Genomic DNA, 26,035 nt, shown 5'->3' with positions numbered 1-26,035 from the left:
CTCAGCCTTACTTCCAAGCCCACACAATAGCTATATTGACCGACCAGCCTATGAAGCAAATATTGCAAAGATCGGATCGTGCGGGGAGGATCGCCAAATGGGCGGTTGAGCTCGGAGAATTTGACCTCGAGTATCGGCCCAGGCCGGCTATCAAGGCCCAAATACTCGCCGACTTCATCGTGGAGTGTACTCTGCCGGACGACCCCGAGATGCCACCCGTATCCGCGGAGGAAGCCCCGAGGCAGCCATGGGTCCTGCACTCGGACGGGTCTTCAACCTCGGGGAGTAGCGGAGCCGGACTCATCCTCACCAGTCCAGACGGAGTAGTGGCCGAGCAAGCCTTGCGCCTCGAATTCCCGGCCTCGAACAATGAGGCCGAGTATGAGGATCTCATCGCCGGGCTCAAGCTGGCGAAAGAACTGAAAGTGGAAGACCTTACGGCCTTTAGCGACTCTCAGCTGGTAGTGAACCAGATCCAAGGAGACTTTGAAGCTAAAGAGCCATCCATGCAAAAGTATCTCCAAAAGGTGCGGGAACTTACGTCTGCCCTGAATTCTTTCAATATTCAGTACATTCCCAGGGCGGAAAACTTCAGGGCAGACCAGCTGTCCAAATTGGCAACCTCCCGCATGAGCGAGCTTCCCAAGGGAACAACGCTCGAATATTTTCAGATCCCCAGCACGGAGGAACCCGAGCCCACCATGTGCATCGACTCCGAGCCAAGCTGGATCGATGGGCTCGTTTGCTACCTCCAAGACGGGACCCTACCTCATGACGAGACGGAGGCTCGCCGAATCAAGCGCCAAGCCCCCCGGTATGTCCTGTACGAGAATAGACTTTATCGTCGATCATTCACTTCTCCCCTTCTCAGATGCCTCCGCCCCTCCGAGGCGGACTATGCCCTCCGAGAGGTCCATGAAGGGATCTGCGGAAATCACATGGGGAGTCGGGCACTGGCCCACAAGATCCTGCGGCAAGGATATTACTGGCCCACACTCCAGAAGGATGCGACGGATTTCGTCCGAAAATGCGATCGGTGCCAGCGAAACGCCAATATCCAGCGCCGACCTTCGGCCCTGCTGACTTCTATCATCGCCCCCTGGCCATTTGCCCAATGGGGGATCGACATCCTGGGGCCCTTTCCCCAAGCCTCCGGACAAAGAAAGTTTCTGGTCGTCTCCATCGACTACTTCACCAAATGGGTCGAGGCCGAACCCGTCGCCCGGATCACCGAGCAAAAGATGCGGGACTTCGTGTGGAAGTCCATAATCTGCATATTCGGACTACCCCGTATCCTTATATCCGACAATGGTCGACAATTTGACAATGTTCATTTCAGGAAATTTTGCTCCGAGCTCGGCATTGATCACCGCTTCACCTCGGTTGCTCACCCCCAGACAAACGGAGAAATTGAGGTAACTAACCGCACTATTTTGCAGGGACTCAAGGCTAGGCTTGATCGGTCCAAAGGACAGTAGGTCGAGGACTTGTACAATGTCCTTTGGGCGTACCGGACCACGTTCCGACTGCCCACGGGAGAGACCCCCTTCAACCTAGCATACGGCACTGAGGCCGTCATCCTGTTGGAGATCGGCCTGCCTTCTCCAAGAGTGGAGCATTATGACCCCGACACCAATTCCTCCCAGCTCAGGAGCAACTTGGACCTCGTCGAAGAGACACGAGAGGTCGCTCGGGTCCGCATGGCAAGATACCAACAGCGAACGGCCCAATACTACAACTCCAGAGTCAAGCCCAAGCTCTTCAAAGTAGGGGACCTCGTCCTCAGGAGAGCCGAGGCTTCTCAACCGACCGAGCAAGGAAAGCTCGCCTCGAATTGGAAAGGGCCGTATAGAATCGCCCGGGTACAACGACCAGGGGCGTACAAATTGAAGTCCCTGGAGGGGACTCTGATCCCGCGAAGCTGAAACTCCGAGAATCTACGAATGTACCACCAATGAAATCCCTAGGGGTTCAAGACAATTAGGACAATGGATTCAGCTTCCTTTTTGCAAATAATTCTCTCATTTTGATGACTGTAATTCTCTTCTAATGTTGGGTCGTCTGTGATCCTCAGATTCCCCGGCCAAAATTGGGATGCCCCGAGGCTCGACCGTAGAGTCCCAAACTCCCTCGACCTCGAGAAGTATCGCAGGACGACGAAACGTCGACCGGTGCAAGATTCCCTCGACTAAGGTCGGGATGCCCCGAGGGTCGACCGTAAAGTCCCAAACTCCCTCGACCTCGGGACGAAGCCGTGAGGGGTGGAAAGGGTGGTTCCACCCGGGGCGCCACAAAGTGGACCCCCGGGAGCGGTCGACGATCCCCGATCCCCTGACAAACGATTCCTCGACTAAGGTCGGGATGCCCCGAGTGTCGACCGTAGAGAACCAGACTCCCTCGACCTCGGGAAGCGTCGCAGGTTGGTAGAGCGTGCCCAGACCCACCGACCTGACGAACGATCCCTCGACTAAGGTCGGGATGCCCCGAGGGTCGACCGTAGAGTCTCAAACTCCCTCGATCTCGGGACGAAGCCGTAAGGGGTGGAAAGGGTGGTTCCACCCGGGGCGCCACAAAGTGGACCCCCGGGAGCGGTCGACGATCCCCGATCCCCTGACAAACGATTCTTCGACTAAGGTCGGGATGCCCCGAGTGTCGACCGTAGAGAACCAGACTCCCTCGACCTCGGAAAGCGTCGCAGGTCGGTAGAGCGTGCCCAGACCCACCGACCTGACGAACGATCCCTCGACTAAGGTCGGGATGCTCCGAGGGTCGACCGCTGAGTTCCAAACTCCCTCGACCTCGGGATGAAGCCGTAAGGGGTGGAAAGGGTGGTTCCACCCGGGGCGCCACAAAGTGGACCCCCGGGAGCGGTCGACGATCCCCGATCCCCTGACAAACGATTCCTCGACTAAGGTCGGGATGCCCCGAGTGTCGACCGTAGAGAACCAGACTCCCTCGACCTCGGGAAGCGTCGCAGGTCGGTAGAGCGTGCCCAGACCCACCGACCTGACGAACGATCCCTCGACTAAGGTCGGGATGCCCCGAGGGTTGACCGCTGAGTTCCAAACTCCCTCGACCTCGGGACGAAGCCGTGAGGGGTGGAAAGGGTGGTTCCACCCGGGGCGCCACAAAGTGGACCCCCGGGAGCGGTCGACGATCCCCGATCCCCGAAGCGGACAATACTTTCTGGAGCAGAGCTCTGCCATTGAACTAGCGCGCACCCTACTTCGGTAGAGCGCTCACAGGCCCGCCGACCTGACACAAGACTCCTCGACTAAGGTTGGGGCGCCCCGGGGTCCGACCAGAGGATCTCAAGCTCCCTCGACCTCGAAAAGAACTGTAGATCAATAAAGCCTCCCCAGATCCTCTCAACTTCGGTGGGTGTCGTCGGGTCCGTGAGAAGCCCGAGCCCCCTTACAAGTCAAAAATGACTCCGGAGGACGACGAGGAAGGGAAGCAACCTACTCCGCCATGTGAAACACAACTCCGAGAATGCAAGAGGTACATCTAACTCGATGCCCTCCTTGTCAAATTTTATCTACATACCGCTAATCATCTAACGTTGGAGTCCTATCTCGCCCCAAAGTCGGGCTACTCCAATGGGTCGGCTTAAGACCGATCTCCTAACTACATTATGCATGCTCCGTTCGACAAGTCTCCACTCGTCAAGTCTCAACTTGAACAAAGTCTTCGTAAGTTAGGGCCCAACTCGGCCCCCATACATAGACTCCGATGTCTAGCTGAGAAAGCGGTCCCGGCCGCGAGTGCACCAGCCGAACACAGATACTAAGGCGATCTTCAGAGATTCCAGCCTTACTCACTGAAATCTCGGCAGAGTCTGAGAACAATAACTATGAAAACCTTCGGCGATAATTCGACTATTAGCTCGCGCTCCCTACAAAGGACCCGGAAGTCAAGTTCGGAAACCCGACTAGACTCCCCCGAATAGCGGCACGAACAGACCTAGCCCGGTCCTACTCGAAGGGCTAAGGCCCGACCTCAATGCCTTGGGATTTTCCTAAAGGCCGAACGTGACGACTTTCGCGATTCTAAGATCCGAGTTATAGGACTTAGGAAAATTTTCTGGAAACCTAAGCTCGGAGCTCCCTTTGCTCGGAACGACTAATATCCGAGAAGGCTAAGATATAACTCAGGAAAAGGGCAACTTCGTTGAGTAGCCCGAGAACTAAAATACAGAGTTAGAGGTCGTCGAGGCGGTTAGCTAAAACTCTAGCCTCATTCACGACAAGAAAGGGAAAGACGAGCACAAAATGACAAAAGTATTTTTCATTGACAAAGGGCCGGAAGGCCAATTACAAAATTGGAGGTCGGCCATTCAAGAGCCGACCTCGGATACAATGAAAAAGAAAAAATACGCCAAGCCTTAAGCGGCGGCAGCAACATCCGGAGGGTCGTCTGGCACTGTGATGACCTCGGGATCTTCAGCCGGCACAGGCTCGGGGTCGGGGGCAGGGGCCTCAGGTGCCGCCTCCAGGACGCCGTCCGTCTCGGCCGCCGGTGCCGCCTCCGGGACGCCGTCCGCCTCGGCCCCCCTCGTCGAAGGCTCGGCGGGGTCTTGTTCGTACAATCCCCCCTCGGATGTCAAAATGGCAGGAATGTCTTCCGTGTCGGACCCGTAGCCCAGGTTCATCTTCGGACGGATAGTCGAAAAGTCGTACTGGGGGCAGTACCGGATTACCTACAGCCGGAAGTTCTCGAAACCCCGGAGAAACCCGTCGACCGTCTCCTCCTCTAACATGTCGCGGAACTCCTGCGACCCCTTGAAGAGCTCCACGGCATGATCAGCTCGCTCGAGTGCCCTCCTCTCTCGGGCCTCGAGCTGCTCGATTCGGAGGCGGGAAACCCCGTCCTCATACTTGAGGCCCGCAACCTCGGATTGGACCTCCCCCAAGCGCGCCTCCGAGGCGCGCAAGGCCGACCTGGTTAAGGCATGAGCAGCCTTCTCCTCCTTGAGCCCCTCCGCCATAGCGAGGCGCTCGGCCTCGGTGGCCGCCCTCCGAGCCTCGGCCTCGGCCAACGCCGCCTCCAGCTCGGCGATCCTTTTCTTAGCCGGCTCCAATTGCCGGCTGACCCGCCGGGTCTCTTTCTGACATCCCCGGGCGATGAACACCAGGGAATCGAGCTCGTGAATATGCTGTAAAGAAAGAAACAAAATGATCGTGAGTTAAAAACATCTGGACTCGCTAATAACTTTAAGGAAATCAAGAAAAGGACTTACCCGGGCAGTGTTGCAGTAGGCACTGTCAACAATGTCCTCCAACGGAATGTTCCGGAACTCGGCCCGGTCCGCCGGAAGCATCGCACGCCGAAACACGACGCGTGCGACCTCAGCATCATGAATAGCCGAACTCCCCACAGGGATAGGGGAGTCCGGCTCATCCGACTCCTCTTCAAAGTACCTTGAGGAGCTCGGCGCGTCCGGCCTCGGGACCCTGGGGCCGCTTGCCTCAGGGCCCCTGGTCGGCTCGGGCCCCGGGCGCTGTGAGGAACCCGAAGCCGGGCCCTCCCGCTGGGAAACGGGGGCAGGGCAAGGAGGGGCCGACGGGCCCGCGTCGTCGACGACCCGCGCCCGCCTCGGGTCGGCTGAGGAGGCCCCCGCCTCGGGGCCGCTCGTCTCGGCCGACGTAGAAGCGCCGGCCAACCTCGCCTTCTTCCGAGGCTAGGGCATAGCACCCCCGGCCTCGGCCTCCCGCCTCCTCAGGCGGGAAAAAAGCGACGTGTTGCTGGTCGGCATATGGGAAATATCTGAAATCAAAAATATCATCAAGTGTTAGACCATTAGCAGTAAATACAAAGGACAAGAAAAAAAAAAGTAATGTAACTACCCTTACCCTCGGGGCGCGCCGAGCTCAGACCCACGCTCGCCAGGGCGTCCTCCCGTAGGAGCTCGGTCAGGTCGTAGCCCTTCCCGAGGGCTCGGAGAGAATCCAGGGTCCTCTGCTCCCTCCCCGAGGGCTCGGAGAGCTTGTTGAGGGCCTTCAACCGAGGGTGTCCCCACCTCGGATTAAACCCCCACGACGCCTCAGACGCCAGAAAGAAAAATTTCCCCTTCCACTCGTGTATAGAGGAAGGGGCCCCGCGGAAGAGCGACATACCGCCTCGGAAGGCAAAGTATAGCCACTCCGCATCCGCCGGGTTCTTCTTCAACAGAAAACACCGGCGGAAAATACTCACTGAAATCGGGACCCCATGCCCAAGGCACAGAGACAGAAACCCGATGATGGTTCTCCACGAGTTCGGAGCGAGCTGTGCTGGGACAAGTTGGTACTCGACCAGCAAGTCGTTCACAAACCTGTGGACAGGGAACCGCAGGCCGGCCCAGTGGGTCTCGCGGTGAATCGCGATCCGACCTGGGGGCGGCCGCGTCACCCTGTCTTCTGGCCCCGCAGTTTCGAGACGAAACCCGGGCTGGAAGAAAAATCGGGAGCGGATTAACTCCAACTCCTCCCCTGATAGGCTGGACCCTACCTCCTCCGGACCAAGACCCATTTTACAGGAGCGAAGTAAAATCGAAAGCAGAGAATGAAAACTGGGGAAGGAAAAGGAAGGGGAACCCTAGCAGTTGCAGGGTAGGAACCTACTAGACATCGCCGGAAATCGCTCCGGGCACCGACGGCGAGGTTCGGTTGAGGAAGGAAGCGAGGGAGAAAGACAACAAAAATAAGAAGCAGCCAAGTAAAACCCTTAGGGCAAACTCGAGGGGTTTATATAGACCCCCTCGGCGGTCCAGATCGGCAGGGTCGGTTTCCATCCCCCGATCGGATTGCGCCACGTGTTGACCTCGGAGACCGAGGCACCGTATTCACTCCGGATCAATAAATCGGGTACGAAATCGAAGCCCTGTCCCATCGGATCTCGGGGCCTCATTATGGGTCCGCAGAATCGAATCGCCTTGAAGAACGAACGGACGGCACCTCCGCTCCCCTCATTTAATAAGGCCCTGGGGCACGTGGAGCGCCGACGTAGCCTTCACCTCGCCAGATCCATGATCCAGTAATACGAGATCGAAAGCGTCCGATCCTAGGTCATGCCGCGTGTCCGTTTTGAACCCCGTAACGGCACGCTCATTGATGAGCGGGGAATTCCGATTACGGGATCGAGGCGTCGCCTCGTTGAGCCCGAGGACCCTCATCATGGGTCCGCCGCACGAAGCAGTCTTGGCGATCCAAGAGACGCCACCCCCGTTACATCCGCTCCGAGAAACGTAAGGATACGGGCTCCACCATAAGTTTGTTGAATAAAGCAACTTCGAAAAGCCCAAGGGCGCGGGTCTCGCCATAAACACTCCGAGAAACACGAGGGCACGGACGAGATTCGCCCCCTAACTCTAATGACAGACTTTACTTTCCACGTCCGAGCCCGCAAGCCGCTCGAACTCGGAAGTCGGGGGGTAGTGTTGGGGGAATAAGATTTTTCTCCAAGTAACACGAATGCCTCCAAGAAGCCGCACAATCGCCGACCCTGAACAGCCGAAGTCGGCGTCCGACCTCGGAATGCCCGACCTCAAGACATCCGACCTAGGAAAATCTTGATGCTCAAGGTCTACCCTTGTCAGCCACCTACTACGGCCGTACTCCTCCGAGGTCCAACTGAGGACCATACCCTGCCACTGCTTCAGCATTTATTGCGCATGGCCGCTATAACCCTCCGGTTCACTCTACAATTAATGTGGATCTCCGGCTTACTCCACCATTAATGCGGATCTCCGGCTTACTCCACAATTAATGCGCATGGCTCCTGACATCTACGGATCCTCGGCTCTCCACGGCAAGTTAGCCCAGCAGAGTCTAGTCAACCGTGATAAGTCCCCGATCTCGGCCATACCTCCGACACCGATGCAATAATTCGCCTGGCAGCGCCCCAATTCAGGTCGTACGACGACCTCACCGCCGACATTGATGTAATAATTCGCCTGACCGTGCGCCGACCTGGACAACATGCCAAGCCGTACTACGGCCTCGCCCCGTTACATCACAGGTACACCGACCCCCGCCTATAAAAGGGAACCTTGGCTTCTCAGGCGGGGGGAAAAAAATTACACGCTCTACAAACACTTTATCTCCTCTTCAACACTATTTGCCCCCTCCCTGACTTGAGCGTCGGAGGGCCGGCGCCGGAAGACCCGGCCACCGGCTTGTTTGCAGGCACACCAAACGGAGGACGCCGCTCCCCGACGGATCGCCGCCTCGCCGTGAGGACCCCCAGCTCCCTCTCTCCGGCCACCCCAAGCGGAGGATGCCGCCCGCCGACTGGTCGCCGCCCCGCCGTGGTGACCCGCTGCTCCCTCTCACTCGACCGAAGATTGCCCCCGGGTCCAATTTCCAGCAACAGAAGCATATATCAGTTTTAGTTAAGGGGGTTCCAGAGAATCATCCGAACATTCTGAGATACGGTTGTCAAATGGGGGAAGAGGAACGAGAGGCATCCCTAAGCTTTCCGGCTCACTAGTAGGTGATGAAGGGATTTCAAAAAAAGGGGTAATTGCATCTGCCAATGCATTCGTTCAGATACATTATTCCTTCTTCACCTTTTCCACCCACCCTTACTAAAAAAACAAATTTGCCTCTTAAAAGTAATGAATTGAGCGGCAGCGAGGAGGTCCGGTTCCATAGTGATTTCGTCTGCTTTTGGAAGCAAGCGATACCTGGGGACAAAGAAAGTGACTTCGGAGTTTTTCATTCTCAGAACCTCCTTCGAATTACAGAACGTCGAGGGGGTCTCACAGGCATCTCTCTTCGAGCGGCAGTGCAAGCTTGGCTGGTGTTAGCGCTGGCAGAAGGTCCTGGATTAGTTTGTACTGGTGTAAGTCTCTGAATAGTGACTTGTCCCCCTTGATGTTGTGGCATTAGATTAGTATAGATCCCCATATTATACGCTTCAGTGACATTGGCGGCTTTCAGGTATACCTTAACTTCGTTCCAATTGATACGATTTTAATCATTCATGTCATAGATGACATCACGCAAAGTATGACACTCTTCGATGGTATGGCCCGCGTATCGGTGAAATGGACAGAATTGTTGAATAGTCGAGAAATTGTCGAATAGTCGAGAGGAAATAAGTCTGGCCAGGGGAGTGGTTTATCTCTGTGTAGAGAAATGGCTTTCCAGGCCAGAAGGATGGAAAATAGGGTCGGGGTAATGGCGGGTAGTGAGCTCTATTGGGTCCCCAGGAGCACCTTATTGCTGCTGAGGATCATAATTGGCCGGAGGCGTAGCGTTGTTATAAGCGGGTCTGGGCGGAGCTTGCGCTGGGTTTTGCGGTTGCGATTGGGTAAGAGGGTTTTGAGTGGGTTGGGGGACAGCCCCGGCCCCCTGGGTGGCTTGTTGATTCCAGGTGCTCTGTTGTCTCTGTGCATTCTGCTGTGCTTGAACCACATTAATTTGATCCGGAGTGATGGTAACCTCTTGAGTGTATGGTTGCCGGATGACTTGTAAGGAGCCAGTGAGGCAGCAGCATGTGTTATATTGTAAGAATTTATGCCAGAGCAAGCTTAAATGAATCGGGGACTTTGTAAGATACGTTGATAGCATGGTCGAGCTTTAATGGAACTTGGCCAGGCTGCAGCCAAGAGGATTTTAGAAGTCTACAACTGCGTTTTTAACACCAGGAGTCTTCAAGATGTGTCCAAGGTTCATTGGAAAGCATGTATTTTGTTGTTTGTCTAGTTAACTCCTATCCAAACACTCAGGTTTATTTTATGATGCGCTACACCTTGAAGGATCAAATTTTGTTCACCCCAGAAAAAAAAAAAGGGGCAAATTTCAGAAAAAAAAATCCATGCAATATAGATTTCTTATAGGGAGGAAATTTCAATTTTGGGTGTATCCCTATCAAGTGTTCCATGCGAACTTATGTGGAGATTATTAACCCATGGCACTAAGTATACTAGATGTGCTGATGTGCAGATTATGTTGTTAAGGGACATTAGCAAGATGTTTTTCCTTTTACAGAGAGAGTAATATGGTTTTAATTTTTTTCAGAACTACTACAGGCGAAGCAACCTTGGAACTCAGGTCATTGCTAATTATACCACCAACACCAGGTGACTTTGACAAGGTCTTGATTCAATGACTTTAATGTTGAATGTAGGAACGAGCTAAAATTTATGCACCACACTGACACGAAAATTTTATTATGAACTATACTGCAATGCGGGTTCCATTGCAGAAACATCATATATCTGATATTTGTCTGGTTGACTAAATAAATCGCGATTGTTCTTCTTCACAACGTGGGCTGTTGGATGGCACCCAGCACAGTTCTCAAAGCACTCCGAGCTTTTTCAGCCATTTGTTTGCATAGATCTCGAAGCGACCATTACACAATACAATGGTGGATTCGTGCGAAAAAAGATGAATCCTTCTTTCACGCGAAAGATACAACCCCTGTCTGAACAAAGGGAATAGAAAGGAAAAACATTTTAAGAGAGGGTATTGATCCTGAATTTACTCTAGATGCCCAGATATTTTCCTTTACCAGCTGAAAACAACTTCTCCTTGGAAGCATCTCATCCAAATATAAAAGCCTTTCATCTAACATTAGTTTTTTCCATCAAAAAAATAACATTAGTTTAATTTTATTACTACACCAAACAACAGAAAATCATCACATATCTTTTCATATCTTTTATTTTCTAATTTCTTACTCATCAAAAAATTCTTCTTTCCCACTTTCTTTATCTTTCTGAATAATGCTCTAAACCTCTGGTTGATGGTGGATCAATCTCCACATTGTCAGAATGATTAGATAAATATTGATAATATTCTACAGTTGGATTGCAATTTTCGAACTAAAAGATGATGCAATGTCGACTCCCAGTATGGTTAGATCTATCGATGAAATGAAAGGAGGGTTAAAGATATCTGAGTTCCAAAAACTGATGCTTTTAGCCTATGATAAGTAAGCTTAAAGTTGTCAAACATATATAACGTGACCTACGGGAGAGATTGAAGTAATCAGGTTAATACTTTGCGATCATGCGTGATTGGAGAAGCCAGTGATCATGTCAAACATACTATCACCTTAACTTATCTTCAAGTATCAATTCTAAATCACTAGAAATCACCATTAACCATAAAAAGAGAATGAAAACATTAAAAATTACCGGATGAGTATACGTGAACCTCCGCCAAGGTCTACTGCCATTTCTATATTTTCAAAATTTCAATGCGGATTTATATATTCCAGCCAATTGCTTCTAGATTTTGGCCTTCGAAAGGCACGCACTTTGTCCTCTTGTGAGGAAAATTTTGCAAGCCTGGAAGTCCGGTGCTAACGATTGTTGCAAGTTGCGTTGTTTTGAATGGGATCCTGAGAAGACTTGCTCCGCGGCTACATGGATGACTTCTACCATAAAAACTGTGTAGCATGTAATTAGTCTCACATCAATTATTCACTGAAAAAATCTTAAATGCTTAGATAGTACTAAAAAATTCAAAAAAGTATTTTTTGGTTAGCATTTTTAGATAAGATCATGGTTTGTAACAAATAATATCAGAACAAACCAAACTCATGACCCTTGTAAACTAGAGAACACTAGAACACAGACTCATTGTGGCTGACCATAAGTCAATCGTGGTGCATGTGGCTAGATTTGAATGAATTTGAACTTTTTGTGTGATGAGAATATTAGAGCTTAAAAGAGGAGTATATTTTAGTCCTACATTGGCATAATTGTTCTCTACATTTGCAACCTTTAATAGTACTTTAAAATTATTAATATATTATAGAAATCACTGTAGAATTACTTTGAGTTCATGATAGATACATTGGTCGGAACATGCTCGAAGAATGTAAACAACAAGAGAAAAACTCTCTATCTAGAGGAGGGAGGAATGGTCATATACAAATACTTGGAGTTGCACTATCTAAAGCAAACTATTTAGTTCTATTGGATAAAAAAAAATTCTAGAAAAATATTTACAAGCTTTGTAAATTTATTAATTCTCTAATAAAATAGACAGGAGGATTTTACATTTTTCAAGAAAAATAAAATTTTTAAGAAAAATAAATAGAGAGGTGTGATCACTAGAACGACATTCTATTCACAAGTAAAAAGATGTTTCTTAAAAAAAAATTTTAAAAAAAAGAAAGAAAAGAGTAGCAATACGATGTCCCACCTTACAATTCCTACTCACACAGTTGAAAGGTCAACATTTCTCTTATCAAATGCACATAATCCAAGATTCAGAATATGAATTCATAAATTATTCACTTTAAAAATTTGTCAAAAATATATCTTCATAAAAAAAAAAACCCTACAAGTTTCTTCATCTCAGGATTTCTTCATGCATATTATTTTTTCTCTAAATATATATTTGATGTGCAAAGTTCTTTCTGGATTGCTTGCTCAAACCAATTAAATCGTCAATTCCTCGGGCCCCAAGATTTATACATGGCTAAAAATATTGAGCCAAAAAGATGTGATTGCAAATTCTCTAGAATAGTGGTAACGGAAAGGTGCTCAATCTTTGATATTTCGGTTCCTGAGGCAAAGCTAAGGGCAGTTTGGGCGGATTTGTGTCGTGCTTGGCGTGTGCTGCTGGCAAACGCAATCTTGCTCGGTGGTAATTTGATTATAGTGATCAGCTGGATTCAGAAGTGCACTCATGATATTGATGATCGCCACCCTCTGCTCTAAAATATTTGGGGCATGACGAGCAGCGACATTACTTTTCGAGCCAGGCAGATCTATAAGAAAACTAATGAAGCTGCAGACTAAATGGTTTCTTTTGTGGCTAATCGCTCCGAGAGATTCTCTGAACTAGTGATGGGAGTTGTCTAGAATGCTCTGTAACTTATTATATTTCAATTTTTTTAGATGTATTTATACGAAACTTGTAAAATCATCCAGTGTAGCCAAAAAAAAAAAAATTTAAAAATTAAAAAAAAAATATTCTCTAACCGGCCGAGTCTTAGTATGATTCTCATTTTGCAAACGCAAAAGAATAAGCTACTTCTTACCGTCCTTGACGGTCCAGCAGTCTCCGTTGCAAGTCCCCCAGACCGTCAAAGTCCTCTCGTCGACGGCCTTCCCATGAGTCACATCTCGCTCGAACGCGTGACGGAGTCGTGATACTCGACACGGCACGCTACCTATAAAACTGCAACCCCGCCCCTCCCTATCTCATTGTGCATCTCACCACTTGCCATATTTCTCAGAGCCTCTCTAGCTCTCTCTCTCATATTCATGGGGAATTGCCTGCCTTGCTTAGCTCATGAGCCCAAGAGGCAGAAGAGTAGATCTCGCGGTTCCATCGTTCCACTAGAACATGTGGACAAGCCGGAGAAGGGAGTTGTCAGAATTAAGATGGTGATGACGAAGAAGGAGGCAGCTCAGTTGCTTTCAAAGTTAGCAGGCAGCAAAGAGCGTGCCATGGAGTACATCAATGGTGAGCTCGGAAGAAGCCAAGGTCACCGCCTGAACTCGGACGCCCTCGGCTTGGGCTGGGATTCATGGAAGCCAGAGCTTGAGAGCATCCCTGAGTGTTGAAACTTATTTATTGTTCATATACCCTGTGGTTCTCTTTTAGCAACGGCCTAGAAAGTATATATATAGTTGTAGGTGCCATATGGATGTACTCAAAATATAGAAATTCTGATGAGATAGTTGGGTGGTAGCCTGGTAGGTTAGGCTACTCTAATAGCTATGTCCCTCTAGATGATTGGTGAAAGATTGTGATCTTGAATCATGTGTTTTTTATTTCGAGCTTGATGCAGAGAAACAACTTTTCCTTCTGAAGGATGGTGTTTTTTGTTAGATTCACATGCTTTCATTGGCGCCACAGAAGAAAAACAACAGCTATGTGGATTTGATTCTGCTAGCTAAAAGAAAGCAAAGCAAAATTAACAATGATAGCTTTTCTTAATGTATGTTATCTTGAGAGTACACGAAGCGTACTAAGCAGGCATGCGACGTTGCATTAGCATGTTTCTTTTTTTGATCTTACTGAAGACAAGGCCAAGCTTTTTTAATAAAGATCCTACCTTGATAAAGAAATAATAAACATATAAAAATTGAGCTAAATTGCCCTGAGGCTCTAAGAGGATTGATGCTTCCTCATTATCTTTGTGAGCTGCCAATTCCGTGAATCACACCAATCCCCTCTGCTCACGTACAATGTTTTTTTTTTTTTTTTTGGTTGTGAAGGAAAACAGAGGAAGCAATTCGTTTCTCCTTGTTAATAATATGCAGAAGTATTTACAAAGATGGAGATACAGGGAGAAAGGAGGAGATTCAGTACAATGATGAAGAAGTTTTCACGAAGGAAAAAAACTGCAACGAGGCGACAAACAATTCAAGAATTTTTTCTACGAAGTCAGCATCTTTGTTTGAACAAAGGTTACCCCAGTGTTTGCATGTATGAAGAGTTTTGGAGAGGATGGCTGTAATGGAAGAATTTTAGGAATATTCTTGAATTTCCCTCAAGCCAAACTTGCCAACAAAGAGCACTGATGAGCTGGTCTTAGATCCATGTGAATCATGGTTGCATCCTTTTACTTCTCCAAGTAGTCAATAGAGCTTGTGAGTTTGTAGGTCATCCATGAAACTTTACATATAGCTTCAAAGTAAACCAAACACTTCTAGTGAAACTGTGAAAGGGTACTTGATTGATCGACGGGCATGATGCTTTCCAAATTTCAAAGGCTATGCTCCGAAGACTTCTCTATGGTTAGCTCTGCTGAAGTATGAAAACTTCCAAATTTTCTCTGGAACCGCTGCTTTCCAAATTGCTTTTGTGGAAAGGAAAGAGAATTTCGAAGCACCGCTCGACCACGATAGCGGATGACATACTGCAACACAAGGATTTTTGACCCAGTCAACTCCTTTTTGTAGTAAACGCACGTTTCAATCGGCGGACCGGGCAGGAGCCCAGAGCTCGACTCGTCTGTGGCTGGCCGTCAGTTTCATGCTTTTATAGTGGCTCTAACTCTACGAATCAAGGCATTGATGGAAGTTGATGAGAAGTTACGTTATTGGTATATGCAACGCATACCATCCCTGGGTTTGGACCAGGTCAGTCTATCAGAATTACGCCACCACGCTATTCCAAAGACCTGTCAAAATCTGATCACATTACGCGTTTTAATCTCTGAAAATTTGGTTGCCGAACATTGCAAATGATGTAGATGTATTGATCTTTTCTATTGCTCTCTTTTGAGAGGAGCTGAGCAATGCACAGCCTCCGCATTACGTTAGTAGTAAAGCCTACGAAAAGGGGACATGCAGACCATAGATGGTTATATTAAAGTATAGGCCATTTTAGTGTTTAGGCACAAGGGGTGAGACTATTTTTTTTCAAACCATTTTTGGTGTAAGTATATCCAAAAGAGTAGAAAGTAATAAGTTCCGAAAAACTTTTGGAGCAAGCATCATGTCCGTACAGAACGTGTTATTGGAATGGTCAAACATGAAAAAAACCATCCAATCCACAGCTCCATTTACCTCCTGATAGATGTGCCTCACCACAAAGAAGATGCTCTATTGCTTTCTCTTTTTTTTCCCCTTGTGTGGTATGTGATCGGTAGGCAATCTCATAAGTTCAACCTTAGGGAATTTGATTCCATGAGGTTGGACACTAAGAACACCTCCCAATAATTGGGCTCCTGTGATTTGTTATGTTTATATCTCCGAATCATCTCCACAGAGATGACGTCCCAATTTCTAGCCCATTATTGGTTTTATCTCTTAACTTTGCCTAGTTTTTGTAGACACAAAAATACCGAACTTTACCTTTAAACTTCCTCCACGAGGGAAAAGACACCAAATCACAAGGTGCTAATCACAAAGGCACAAGCGTGATTCAGAGACTACGGCACACTTCTCTATCACTAGTTGCAAGTGGCCTTAGAGGAGAAAGCATACTTTCGGTACTTGGTCTATATATTAACCACTTTGGGGAATGTATTGCCTAGGATTTCTTGTCGAATCTATGAAACAGTCATACCTTTAGGTACTTGGTTTATAAGCCAATTTGATGGACATTGGTTTCGCTGTATGGTTCAAATAAAGTATTTTTTTTCTTTTTTTTTTAAAGAAAAGGAGGGATTAACCCCACCCAAGACAAGATCCGAGATTCGTAATTCTTTTTTTAGAAAAGGGAGGGATTAAAAAAAGCAATTAATTTCTGGGCACTTTTTTGTTTTGATAAGGAGGGATCTTGTCCTCGTAGTCCTGGATTTTTTATTGCAGTAGTTACATCTCTTCTTGTTCTTTTGACGCTGGAATTAGGGATGTGATCTTCTTGCTTGCAAAAATTTCATCATATTTTTTGAGAAAAAAATTCATTACACCGTGGTGTAAGTTCTATGATCAATAATATAATAAAACATTGCAACCATTTAGTATTCCTTCTTTTATTAGTTTGCCTAATTATGCATGCTTCTTAATATTAAGCAACTATATTGCAAATTTGCCCCAAATTTTATCAGCATGCAAGAATTGGGTTAGGTTGTGTTCAATTTTTTTTTGTTGTGCTGCGTTTCAGTTTGTACAGGCGGGTTCATTAAGGTTGAATCGGCCTGTACTTTGGGGTTTTTTTCCTAGGACTCGCACTTAATCTTGTGTATTTTGGATTAAGACCTATATAGATTTACAAAACTATCAATGGAAAATGGAATGCATGTAGGTCCGCCGTCCAACGAGCTTGACCCCTTTGTTTTCTTGGCCGGCAGTCATCCTGGTTTCCTTAAAAATTTCATTTTTATTAACAGTGACATGATCAATTAATAGTATGATTTTTGTTGTCTTATATTATAATATTCGTTATTACCGCTCTGGCTTTCATGTCTTAAGGCCAAATTGTGGTCGCTTGCTTTCCTGCTCGAAGTAATTAAGATCATTCGGTAGCGATCTGGAATACACAAACTACAACTTTACTACTTGAGTGATTTTTCCAATTACCGAAATCAATACGAGTTCTTAGAGACCATGGAACTTCCCATGATAACTAAAGGTAACGGACCATTATTTTCTTAATTGATACAGCCTAAAATAACGGCATAAAGGCAACAAATCCATATGGTTCTTGATATTATTTTTCTGCTAAATGGTAGCAAGCTATTGGCCAAATTAGCAGCTTGAATTGCTCCACTAAAAACAAACTTCGGGACAATTGCAGTTGGAATAAAGAAATGACCCAAGACCTTGACTGTGGCAGGTCCTTATTCTAGTCAGAAGACAATTGCAGATACATCACATAGGCAAAGACTCAAGAATTGTCACGCTCAAATGAACCTGGATGCACGTACACAAAAAAATAGAGGAAACACTTCGAAACTTTTATCTATAAACTGGTCTACAAGTAAACTACCTGATACATTCAACTCGATTTAGATAAGACCATGTTATTGGCTCCTAAAAGTCTGACAGCAGTGCTGTCAACCAAAGAAGAGAAATAAAAGGACACCAATATCCATGAGTATTATGTGACAGCAGAAATATATAAAAGGTTGCACAAGTGATCGAGCATGTACGATAATTTATAACTGGATTACACAATCATATTCATTGAATCTAAAGCCCAAACAGCCAGATCAAAACCAAACAAAGCTGCATTGAGCATGCTTGGAGAGGGAACTTGGTGGATCAGGGAACCCTTACAGCAACCTTTGCTTTTTCTTCTTCACAAGGTTCTCAAAGATTCCTCTTACGTCATCAGGTGTGATTGGTTTTGATGTATCAACCGATTCCTGAGAGGATGAATTAGATTTTTAAGCCTGAAATCAGTCCAATTAGTTTCTCCAATACTATTTCTGAAAATATAAAATTAAAAGGCTACAACTAAACATATAGCTACAGCTGTAAATGACCGACTGTCCCATGGTCATGTTATCTGCACAGAAAAGTGCAGGATAAAGTGATGTTAGCTGCAACAGAGAGGACTATATGAGTTTGGCTCCACCTTGCAGAGCATTTCTTGGTAATGCAATTATTACCTGCCAGCATCTTTTGCAGGTCTACAATGGGCAAAAAAGCATATTCCATGATTTGCAATTATCTATTTTACTTTGATATGCTGAAGACATGCTTGATTCAAGCTTCACCCTTGACAATCTTTCACATGTTAAAATGAGAGCCAACATTGCTTTATTGAAACCCCTAAATCCTCTCTTTTTTAGTTAAATGAGAACACCAGCATCCTTTTTAAGATTTTGTATAAGTGTTTGGTATAACATAACATAATGCATCTATAAAGATGTAAAGGTTTTAAGCAATATCAAGACTCCCTGTAAAACATGATGTTTCTATGCACAATGAAAAGGACTTGAATGCTTTTTTGTTAAGAAGCTCTAAGCTTTCCGATTGGAATAAACATTTAACACATGGAATGCTTCAATAAGACCATGAAAAACTAGCAGCTGAGGCATACCAGGAAGGACCGGAATTCATTCTTCATGTCAGAAATGCCATTCAGTATTTCCATCTTTTGGACATGATTAAGTGTGTTGAGAAAATTAAGCTCTGCTCCTTCTTGTTGCTGCAACTTCTCCTCTCTCTTCTGCTTTCCCATCTTCTCATATTCTTCAAGTGAGTCTTCCTTGTCAATGAGATATCCAATGCCCTTCTGAGTATAGTAGTCCCAACAAGTGCTACATCTACAAAGAAGATCTCTCCAGATTTTAGAAAGAAACATGGGTTCTTTTTTCTCAAAGACAACTGATGTTGAATTTATATCAATCCCAAGGATGCACATGGAACTTGAAGACTGGTTGCGACTGCATGCATTGTCCTTCTCCATATCTGGTTCCTTTTTTTTTGCATTTTCACCATCCTTCTCACTGGACACAGTTCCAGAGTCAGCATGAATGGGTGCAACCTTTTGTTTTGATGAAGCCAGTATAGATATAGGATAAAGCTTCAAGAAGCAACAAGACGCTGCACATTCTTGGCAGATAAACTCATCATATAAAGGTTCCCCTTCCTCATCTCTTGGTATCTGTAATAAACAGAAAGTGTTATCATGGTCACAGACAGAACACGATGGATAATTGAAAACAAAAAAGGAAGGACGGATGAATACACAATACAAGGAATTGCTCCATGAAAGTTTTTCAACTCAAAAGCACACACGTGTGCATGCAAAAACACACACATACACAAAAAAAGAAAATAAAAAAGAAAAAGATAAGGAAAGAACAAAAGAGAACTTCAAACTGGCTGCCAGCATTTCTTTTTCTTTTCTTTCTTTTAATGCCAAGCTGCTCCTATCACTCTAGGAAGCACAGAATGGTGTCAGACAATACCTATGCTTCCAAAATGGGATTAATAGTGGTGCTTAATTGCGAATAATATGGAGGGAAAAAAAACATACCATGGCCCCCAAAAAGCATTACAAAAAAACTTTTAATACGAAGCAACCTTGGTATAAATTGAGTTACCCAACATAGAAGGAATAGCTATTTAAGGCTACCTGTTCAAGGGAGTCCAGACCAAGGTGGTTCTCATGAAACCAGTCTTCACAAATGCAGCACTGGATCATTTCTGTTTGTTCCTGAGAATCTGGATCAGGATAAGGACGGCCACAGGTGCAGTAAGAACCTTTGAAATTCTGGTTGTATGAGTTTTCACCATTCTCAGGGTCTTTATTAGGCCAAAGCTTGCAGACAAACACCCCAAACTTTGAATTTCCACAATCACACTTGAACCTTCTCTTGGTCCAAAGCTCCACCACCTTATCAAAGTAAAAGTGCATGATGTCTCACTTAATTTTAGGCAAAGTATCATTCAAAGAGCTGAATCACGCATAGAAATATGACAGGAATCTTGACAATGTCAATGCATGTAAATCAAAAGTTGGCATAAGAATGTTTGCATGTGTGACATGCATGAGGACGCAATAACAGAACTCAGAGGCTTAAATGTGCCAAACATACCGGAGAGGTCATGCTTTATGGACATCATCCATGGACAAATCCTTGCTTGAACAGTAGCCAAAACAAAGAAAGTATGCTAATATTAAAATGGAGGAGCAAAATACAAAAAGGTGTCTAAAACTGCTTTGCTTTCCCAATCTATTATAGCAGCTTTGCTTATTTCATTTAAGAGAATCTGCTGGGCAACCAAAAAAAAGAAAGTCATAGGTCAAAGTCAGAGTTATACCTACAACAACTTCAAACAGAAACCATCTATGCACAATTTGCACACAGGCCCAACTGAGACTTGCTTTGGCCCCACTCAGAAATCATGGGCATGTATTGCGGACATGGCATCTAGATATCTACATATAACATAGATTTTGATTTCCTCTAGACCAAAGTATTGGCATCATGTATTATGCAAAGAAAGAGGATTTTAATATATGAGAACTTGCAAATCAATCAAATTCAGTTTGCGCAATATTGTAGCCTTGTAAATACCAAATATGAAAAGATTTAGTTGATTCATCATCCCAACCCATAATTTTGACATAGTTTAAACTCAAGCTCCTCTCCAAACAAGAAACCTGGAAATCTGCTAACTGAACATTGTTACGGCAGCTATAATAATACCACTCAGTTTCACACGCTTTAGTCCATTCAAAGCATGTGAGCAAAGATTCACATTACTGAAATTTCATCTTTTCTACACTTAAACTGGTTTCAAGCCCTATGTGATTATCAAATAACAAATAAGGGCAATAGGAAGACAATTGAAAGCATAAGCATCTCATATTTGAAATTAGAAAGTAGCTTCCTAAAGATGCCCAATACAAGTCAACGGAAGAATTTCACTTACAATCCAAAAAAAAGGAAAGAATTCTTAAAAAAAGATAATGTTTGAATTCATGATGATCTAGATACCGGCTAATTGACAATGATATGGACCTTTTATAATGGATGGGCAACAAGATCCTGTAACCAACATCTTCTTATGCTTATTAGGATTTAGAACTCCTGCCCATTACACTGTAATCCAGCTCTACATCAAAGACATGTGTACTATAGTTTTAAATAAAGAAATAAGCAACTCTAGAATTAAATGGCCAGAGGAAGTACATAAAAGAGGTCAAATCTTTTAAATACAGCCCAAACTGTTGCAAGTTGCAACTTGGTCCTTGAGGAAATAAGTGTCGCACACAAAAGCCTAGAAAGAATAGGCACCTTACTACCAAAACTAAATGAATGAATAAAGAAAGAAAGAAAGAATCATCCTGCTGCGCTGGTCCTGGCCTTTCGATTTCATCCTATGCATATAACCAACAAATTCATTTCTGCATGAACTTTTATTGCCATCAAGATCACTACATATAAGTTAAATGCAGTAACCTTAAGCCCATGAATACAACCATAAAAAAAAAACAGCAAATACAAATACGACTTATGGATATTGTCAAGCACAGACAAATGTCAAAGATCCTAAAAATATATGATATGGATACAGAGGGGATATGGCAATAAGTACATACTTTGTTTTACATGTATAGCCATATATAACAAATATTATTTTTGATTTGGTTTATTAAATTCCATAGTATAGACCTCTCTCTCTCTCTCTCTCTCTCTCTCTCTCTCTCTGTGTGTGTGTGTGTGTGTGTTTAAGGCAGATATAGAGGTACAGCATACAAGGACTTTTATTTACCTTCAATGGTTGTGGATATGGATGTTTCTTGCTCAACCTGACTCAAGCCATAATAAACAAACCCCAAAAGGATCCAGGATATGTCCAAGAAATATACAGAAGGTATCCATGTTACCTTTTTCGAAATAAATAGATAGTTGTAGGAAGTACCAGACATGTATCAGGCTACAACTAACGTGCATCAAATTTGGTAAAAATCAGATACGGACACAATTGGTCCAATGAAGTATCCATGTTTTGTAGCTTTTTGCTTATCAGAATACAAGAATGGCATGCTAAACTAGAACAATGAAACTATTTGATTATTAGAATTCATGATAGATTGCGCCAAAAAAGATTAGAAAGATATGCAATCCCCAGGGGAACACATATCATCTTTTCGGTGACATTTAATAAGTACCTAGAATGACTATTTAATACAAGTCTCATCTTGAAATCATACCAACATTGTTTCTGCAACAAGGTTCGCCCTCTCGGTACTGAATTTTGGTACCATGCTAGTACAAGGGTAGTATACCCAATATAGAAGGTTGATTCGGCATACTGAGACTCAGTACACCTCCCCTTATCGAGTCTCGATTTGGTACCGATGCTAGTACGGCACGATACACTTGGCACGGAGTAGTACACACTGAAATGGTGAATCTTTCTTTGTAGTGTTTGGCTAGACGTTTGAATGGACTGCAAACATCAAATTTAGTTGTATTAACACAGGAGGTGCTCATCATAATCCTATTTTCTCGTGAGCAAAAGAGAGAGTCAGTGAGAGTTCCTAATCAGAAAAGGAAAAGAGCACATCCCGAGCAAACCGTCCACCGAAGACAAGAAAGAATTGGGCAGTGTGCTAGGGACTAGGAAGGAGTACGAGGAGGGGACAAGGAGTTGATCCTGAAGTAGTTCTCAGTGTGTGGGTAGAGGTCGTGTACAGCAAGTTTTCTGAGTTCTGAGATGTGAGCATGGGCAGTCGGTCTAGGCAAAAGAAGGGAAGAGAAAGAAAAAATGGTAATAGAAGCTAGGAAGGAGAATAAAAGGAGGTGGGTCGGTGAAGGGAGCGAGCACTCATAACAAGGCAAGAAAGCAAGCCAGCTGTAGGTCAGAGGAGAGTGGGTCTCCGGGTTAAAGGTAGCCCAAGTCTGAGAATTATAGGCCATAATAGTAATGTTGTAGTTCTTGGTATGCCACTTATTATAACTATTGTATGAATATACAGCTCATCACTTAGCTATGCCAGAGCAATACATAATTAGAGCTTAGAAAAGGCATTTTAATGGGGCAATTGCTCATAGAGCAAAAAAATTTGATGCATTTTTTTTTTGGGATAATCAAGTAGACCTGGTCATGAAAGGTAGGATAGCCAAGGAGCTACCAAATAAATAGAAATATCAATAAACATTTTTCCTAGTCCAAGCATGTTAATATAGAAATTAAAATTCAAAAAATAAATTTCACATGAAGTCTTCTTTCCTTTCATTTACCCTCCACATCATGTCTTACTTTGTTAATTCTCTATCATCTATTCTCTTTAGGCACTTGAAGATGAGATCGAACGCTCCCCCCCCCCCCCCCGTCCCAACACAGCTTATAACGTTCATTGTACTGTGCTCTCGAAAGTGCAACTCTTCTCAAAATCTCAAAAGGTGCTGAGTTGGAATCCCATTAAAAGAATTCTTATGGTTTCGAAGAATCCAGCTATAGAAAAACCATAAGCAGAGAGCTCTCGCCTTTTTTCTGCTTGACTCTTTGGTCATAGGAATGTCAATTTTAAGAACAAGTTATTGCCCTCTCTGACCCTTACTGCCCAACTAGAGAGCAGATAGCTAATGCGTTCCACTTATCGAACAGGGTCTATGGTCAGTCCACGACCTCTGGATCCCGAAGGCGTCCTTGGGGTGATCTTGTAGTTCCTACAAGGAGGAGATGATGGGGTCGGTCCATGGATTTTATAACGTTGGAAGCCTTGTTGAATGATCTATAAGGGAAAACGAGTGCTTGTGATCGTGCTGACATGAGATAGTTTAATCTAGTGATAGAATTTTCAAGCAAAACTTGCAACAAGCAAAAGCTTAGTTATTCCAATTTTTAATAGCTAGATAATAGAATAAAGGAGGATATTTCAGGTTCCTGCATGGAATTCCAATCAGATGGATCTTATTTGATTCATTCCGGTAAAAGACTCTTTTGAATGCAAAAAAAAGAGTTGAAAACATGAGCTTATCCAGATTGTCCACTATCAAACTAAATGACTACATTTCATCTGAAGGAAACCATACAAGATCGGTAAGTTTACATAGGCAATCAAAAGGCATCCTTATATTTATCAAAGACAATTCCTCCCCAAGGGTTACAAGGTTGTCCTGTACTATGGAAAAAATTCAACTTTAAGCAACAATTGCAAAATGATGAGGTTTATGTGGATAAACTCAATCAGTCGTATTCTCAAACGACAATGCTAAAATCCAACAAGTCAGCCAGTTTTGGGGGCAAAACAGCATACCTAGGAAGGATTAAAGCTTGCTTCAGTTTGGACCACATCTAATGCCATCAAACTCTATGATCTCATTTCAATATTCTTACATGATATTCAAAAAATATTCCTTTCAAGACTCACCTTAGACTATCAAATCTCCCACCAATGATAATGACCAAGGTTCGCCGTCTTAGTAACCGGACCCCGTACCGGTATCACACTAGCATAGTATCGATATGGTACGGTATGCGATTTTTTTTGTATACCAAGTGTTGGCACACCACCGGTACCGGTACCGGTACCGGTACCGAACCGGTATGATACGGTATGCCTGCTACCGAACCGGTATGATATGGTATGCCCGGTACTGTTAGGATCGGTATAGTACGGCATACCATAGTAATGACTATATTTCTTTGACTTTCACTCAAGAGTTAAACAATCTCAAATACATGGTCTTTTGCCTGAAGTTCCACTCATATGCACTGGTGCTATCAAGATGGATTTCAGAAGGCATTCCAACTTTGATTGACAATGTTAATGCTGATACATATTTAGATATAATATAGAACCCATGCCTAAATCAGATAAAGCTAAAATAAGCAATCACAACAAATGACAACATGGCAACAATAGAACAAAATAGAAAATCAAGGAACATGCTAATCACTTCAATCTGTAAACAGTGAAGCGAGTCCTATTCCAAAATGGACAAGTTCCTGAGATGCGGAGAAGGAATCAAATGAGTGAGATAATGACAACACTAATAAAAGGATTAAGAAGGGTAAACTTAAAAAAAGAAAAACACCTCGTGACCATCATGACAAGAAAGACTGCAAGCGGTGCAAATCCCGGCGTTGCCATCAGGGACGCAGGTCAGGCACGAGAAGATGGCTTGCCTCTTCATGTATCCTTTGGAATAAGTGCAATCCTTTCCCTCATCCCCTCCCAGCACCAAATCGGCTTTCTAGGGTTTCCAATCAACAACAACACAAACAAAAAAATGAAGCTTAGACACCATAATAACGGATTCAATTGAACATAAGGGGGATGTGTCAGGAGGGAGGGGAAAAAGTCCTTTTCTTTTCCATGGACGATCTATACCAGCTCCTCTGCCTCTACGCCCTCGATGTACTCGCCGATCGTCATCGTCTGCTCCGCCTCGTCTTCAAACGCATCCGTCATGTTGTGATACCGATCAAAGGCTTCGGCTAGATGGATTCAGAGAAAGAAACGAGAAAACCCTAACCTTGGTGCTCTAGTTTTGGAGAGTGGAAGAAAAAGCGGAACCCTAGATCTCGATTGGGATTTGGGAGTGGAAGAGGCGCGGTGAAGAGCTTCGAGGCACGGGAAAGATCGAAGGAAGTGGCGGTGGATAGAGGGGAGATGGGGTGGGAGCAGGGGGGCGATGCGTCGCAAGGGCCTGGGAGTCGGGTCTTGGGAGAGTGCACGGGACAGACCATGGGCTCAGTGATCTTTTCCCGCCACGCCTGCTTTTGGTTTTCACGCATTGGTTGGCACGTGCCACGGGATCCTGGTCTTAGAACTAATCCATATTATGTACGCGGTCTGGTTTCTGGATGTTATTCGTGCCTTTGGACAAATATACGGGCTCTATTTTTTGTTAGCTACGTTAATTATTGTTCATATACAAACCAAGGTGCTGGCATGGTTTTCAATCCTGATCATAACTTTTATTTTGTGGGCTTCTAATCTTTGGATGCTGATAGGAGGTGAAGCTCTAGCTTTGTGTAGTCTTCTTGCTAGTGATGTAGCTGGTTGTGCTCACGAGAGAGCAGTGTGAGCAGCCGATGTACCAAAAAAAAAAAAAAACCCTCTAAACAGGAATGTATATTCAATTCTTTTTTGTGAATTTTATTCCTCTAAGCCAATTACAAACAGAGGTACCAAAACTCTGAATAGAGCCGAAATCTTGAAATGTGATACTGAGACCGAGGCTTCACTAACGGTTCAGGTTGCATCAT

The 26,035-nt window shown here is 44.9% G+C and overlaps 1 protein-coding gene across 1 annotated transcript; it reads right to left on the bottom strand.

The window, feature by feature from the left end:
• Positions 1–17,283: 17,283 nt before the first annotated feature.
• On the bottom strand, positions 17,284–25,522 carry LOC103698000 (PHD finger protein-like protein). The gene is made up of 5 exons (XM_039117513.3): positions 25,155–25,522; positions 24,859–25,017; positions 19,437–19,697; positions 18,396–18,962; positions 17,284–17,715 (listed from the first exon to the last, which is right to left on the bottom strand). The coding sequence occupies exons 1-5, from the start codon at positions 25,233–25,235 to the stop codon at positions 17,623–17,625; spliced, it is 1,161 nt and encodes a 386-aa protein (XP_038973441.3). The 5' UTR covers positions 25,236–25,522; the 3' UTR covers positions 17,284–17,622.
• Positions 25,523–26,035: the final 513 nt, after the last annotated feature.

This window comes from Phoenix dactylifera, chromosome 1, assembly GCF_051530095.1.
Source record: "Phoenix dactylifera cultivar Ajwa chromosome 1, Ajwa_hap1_PhDact_Kaust_v1.1, whole genome shotgun sequence".
Lineage (NCBI taxonomy): Eukaryota > Viridiplantae > Streptophyta > Magnoliopsida > Arecales > Arecaceae > Phoenix > Phoenix dactylifera.
This window is presented reverse-complemented; position numbering and strand designations above follow the sequence as displayed.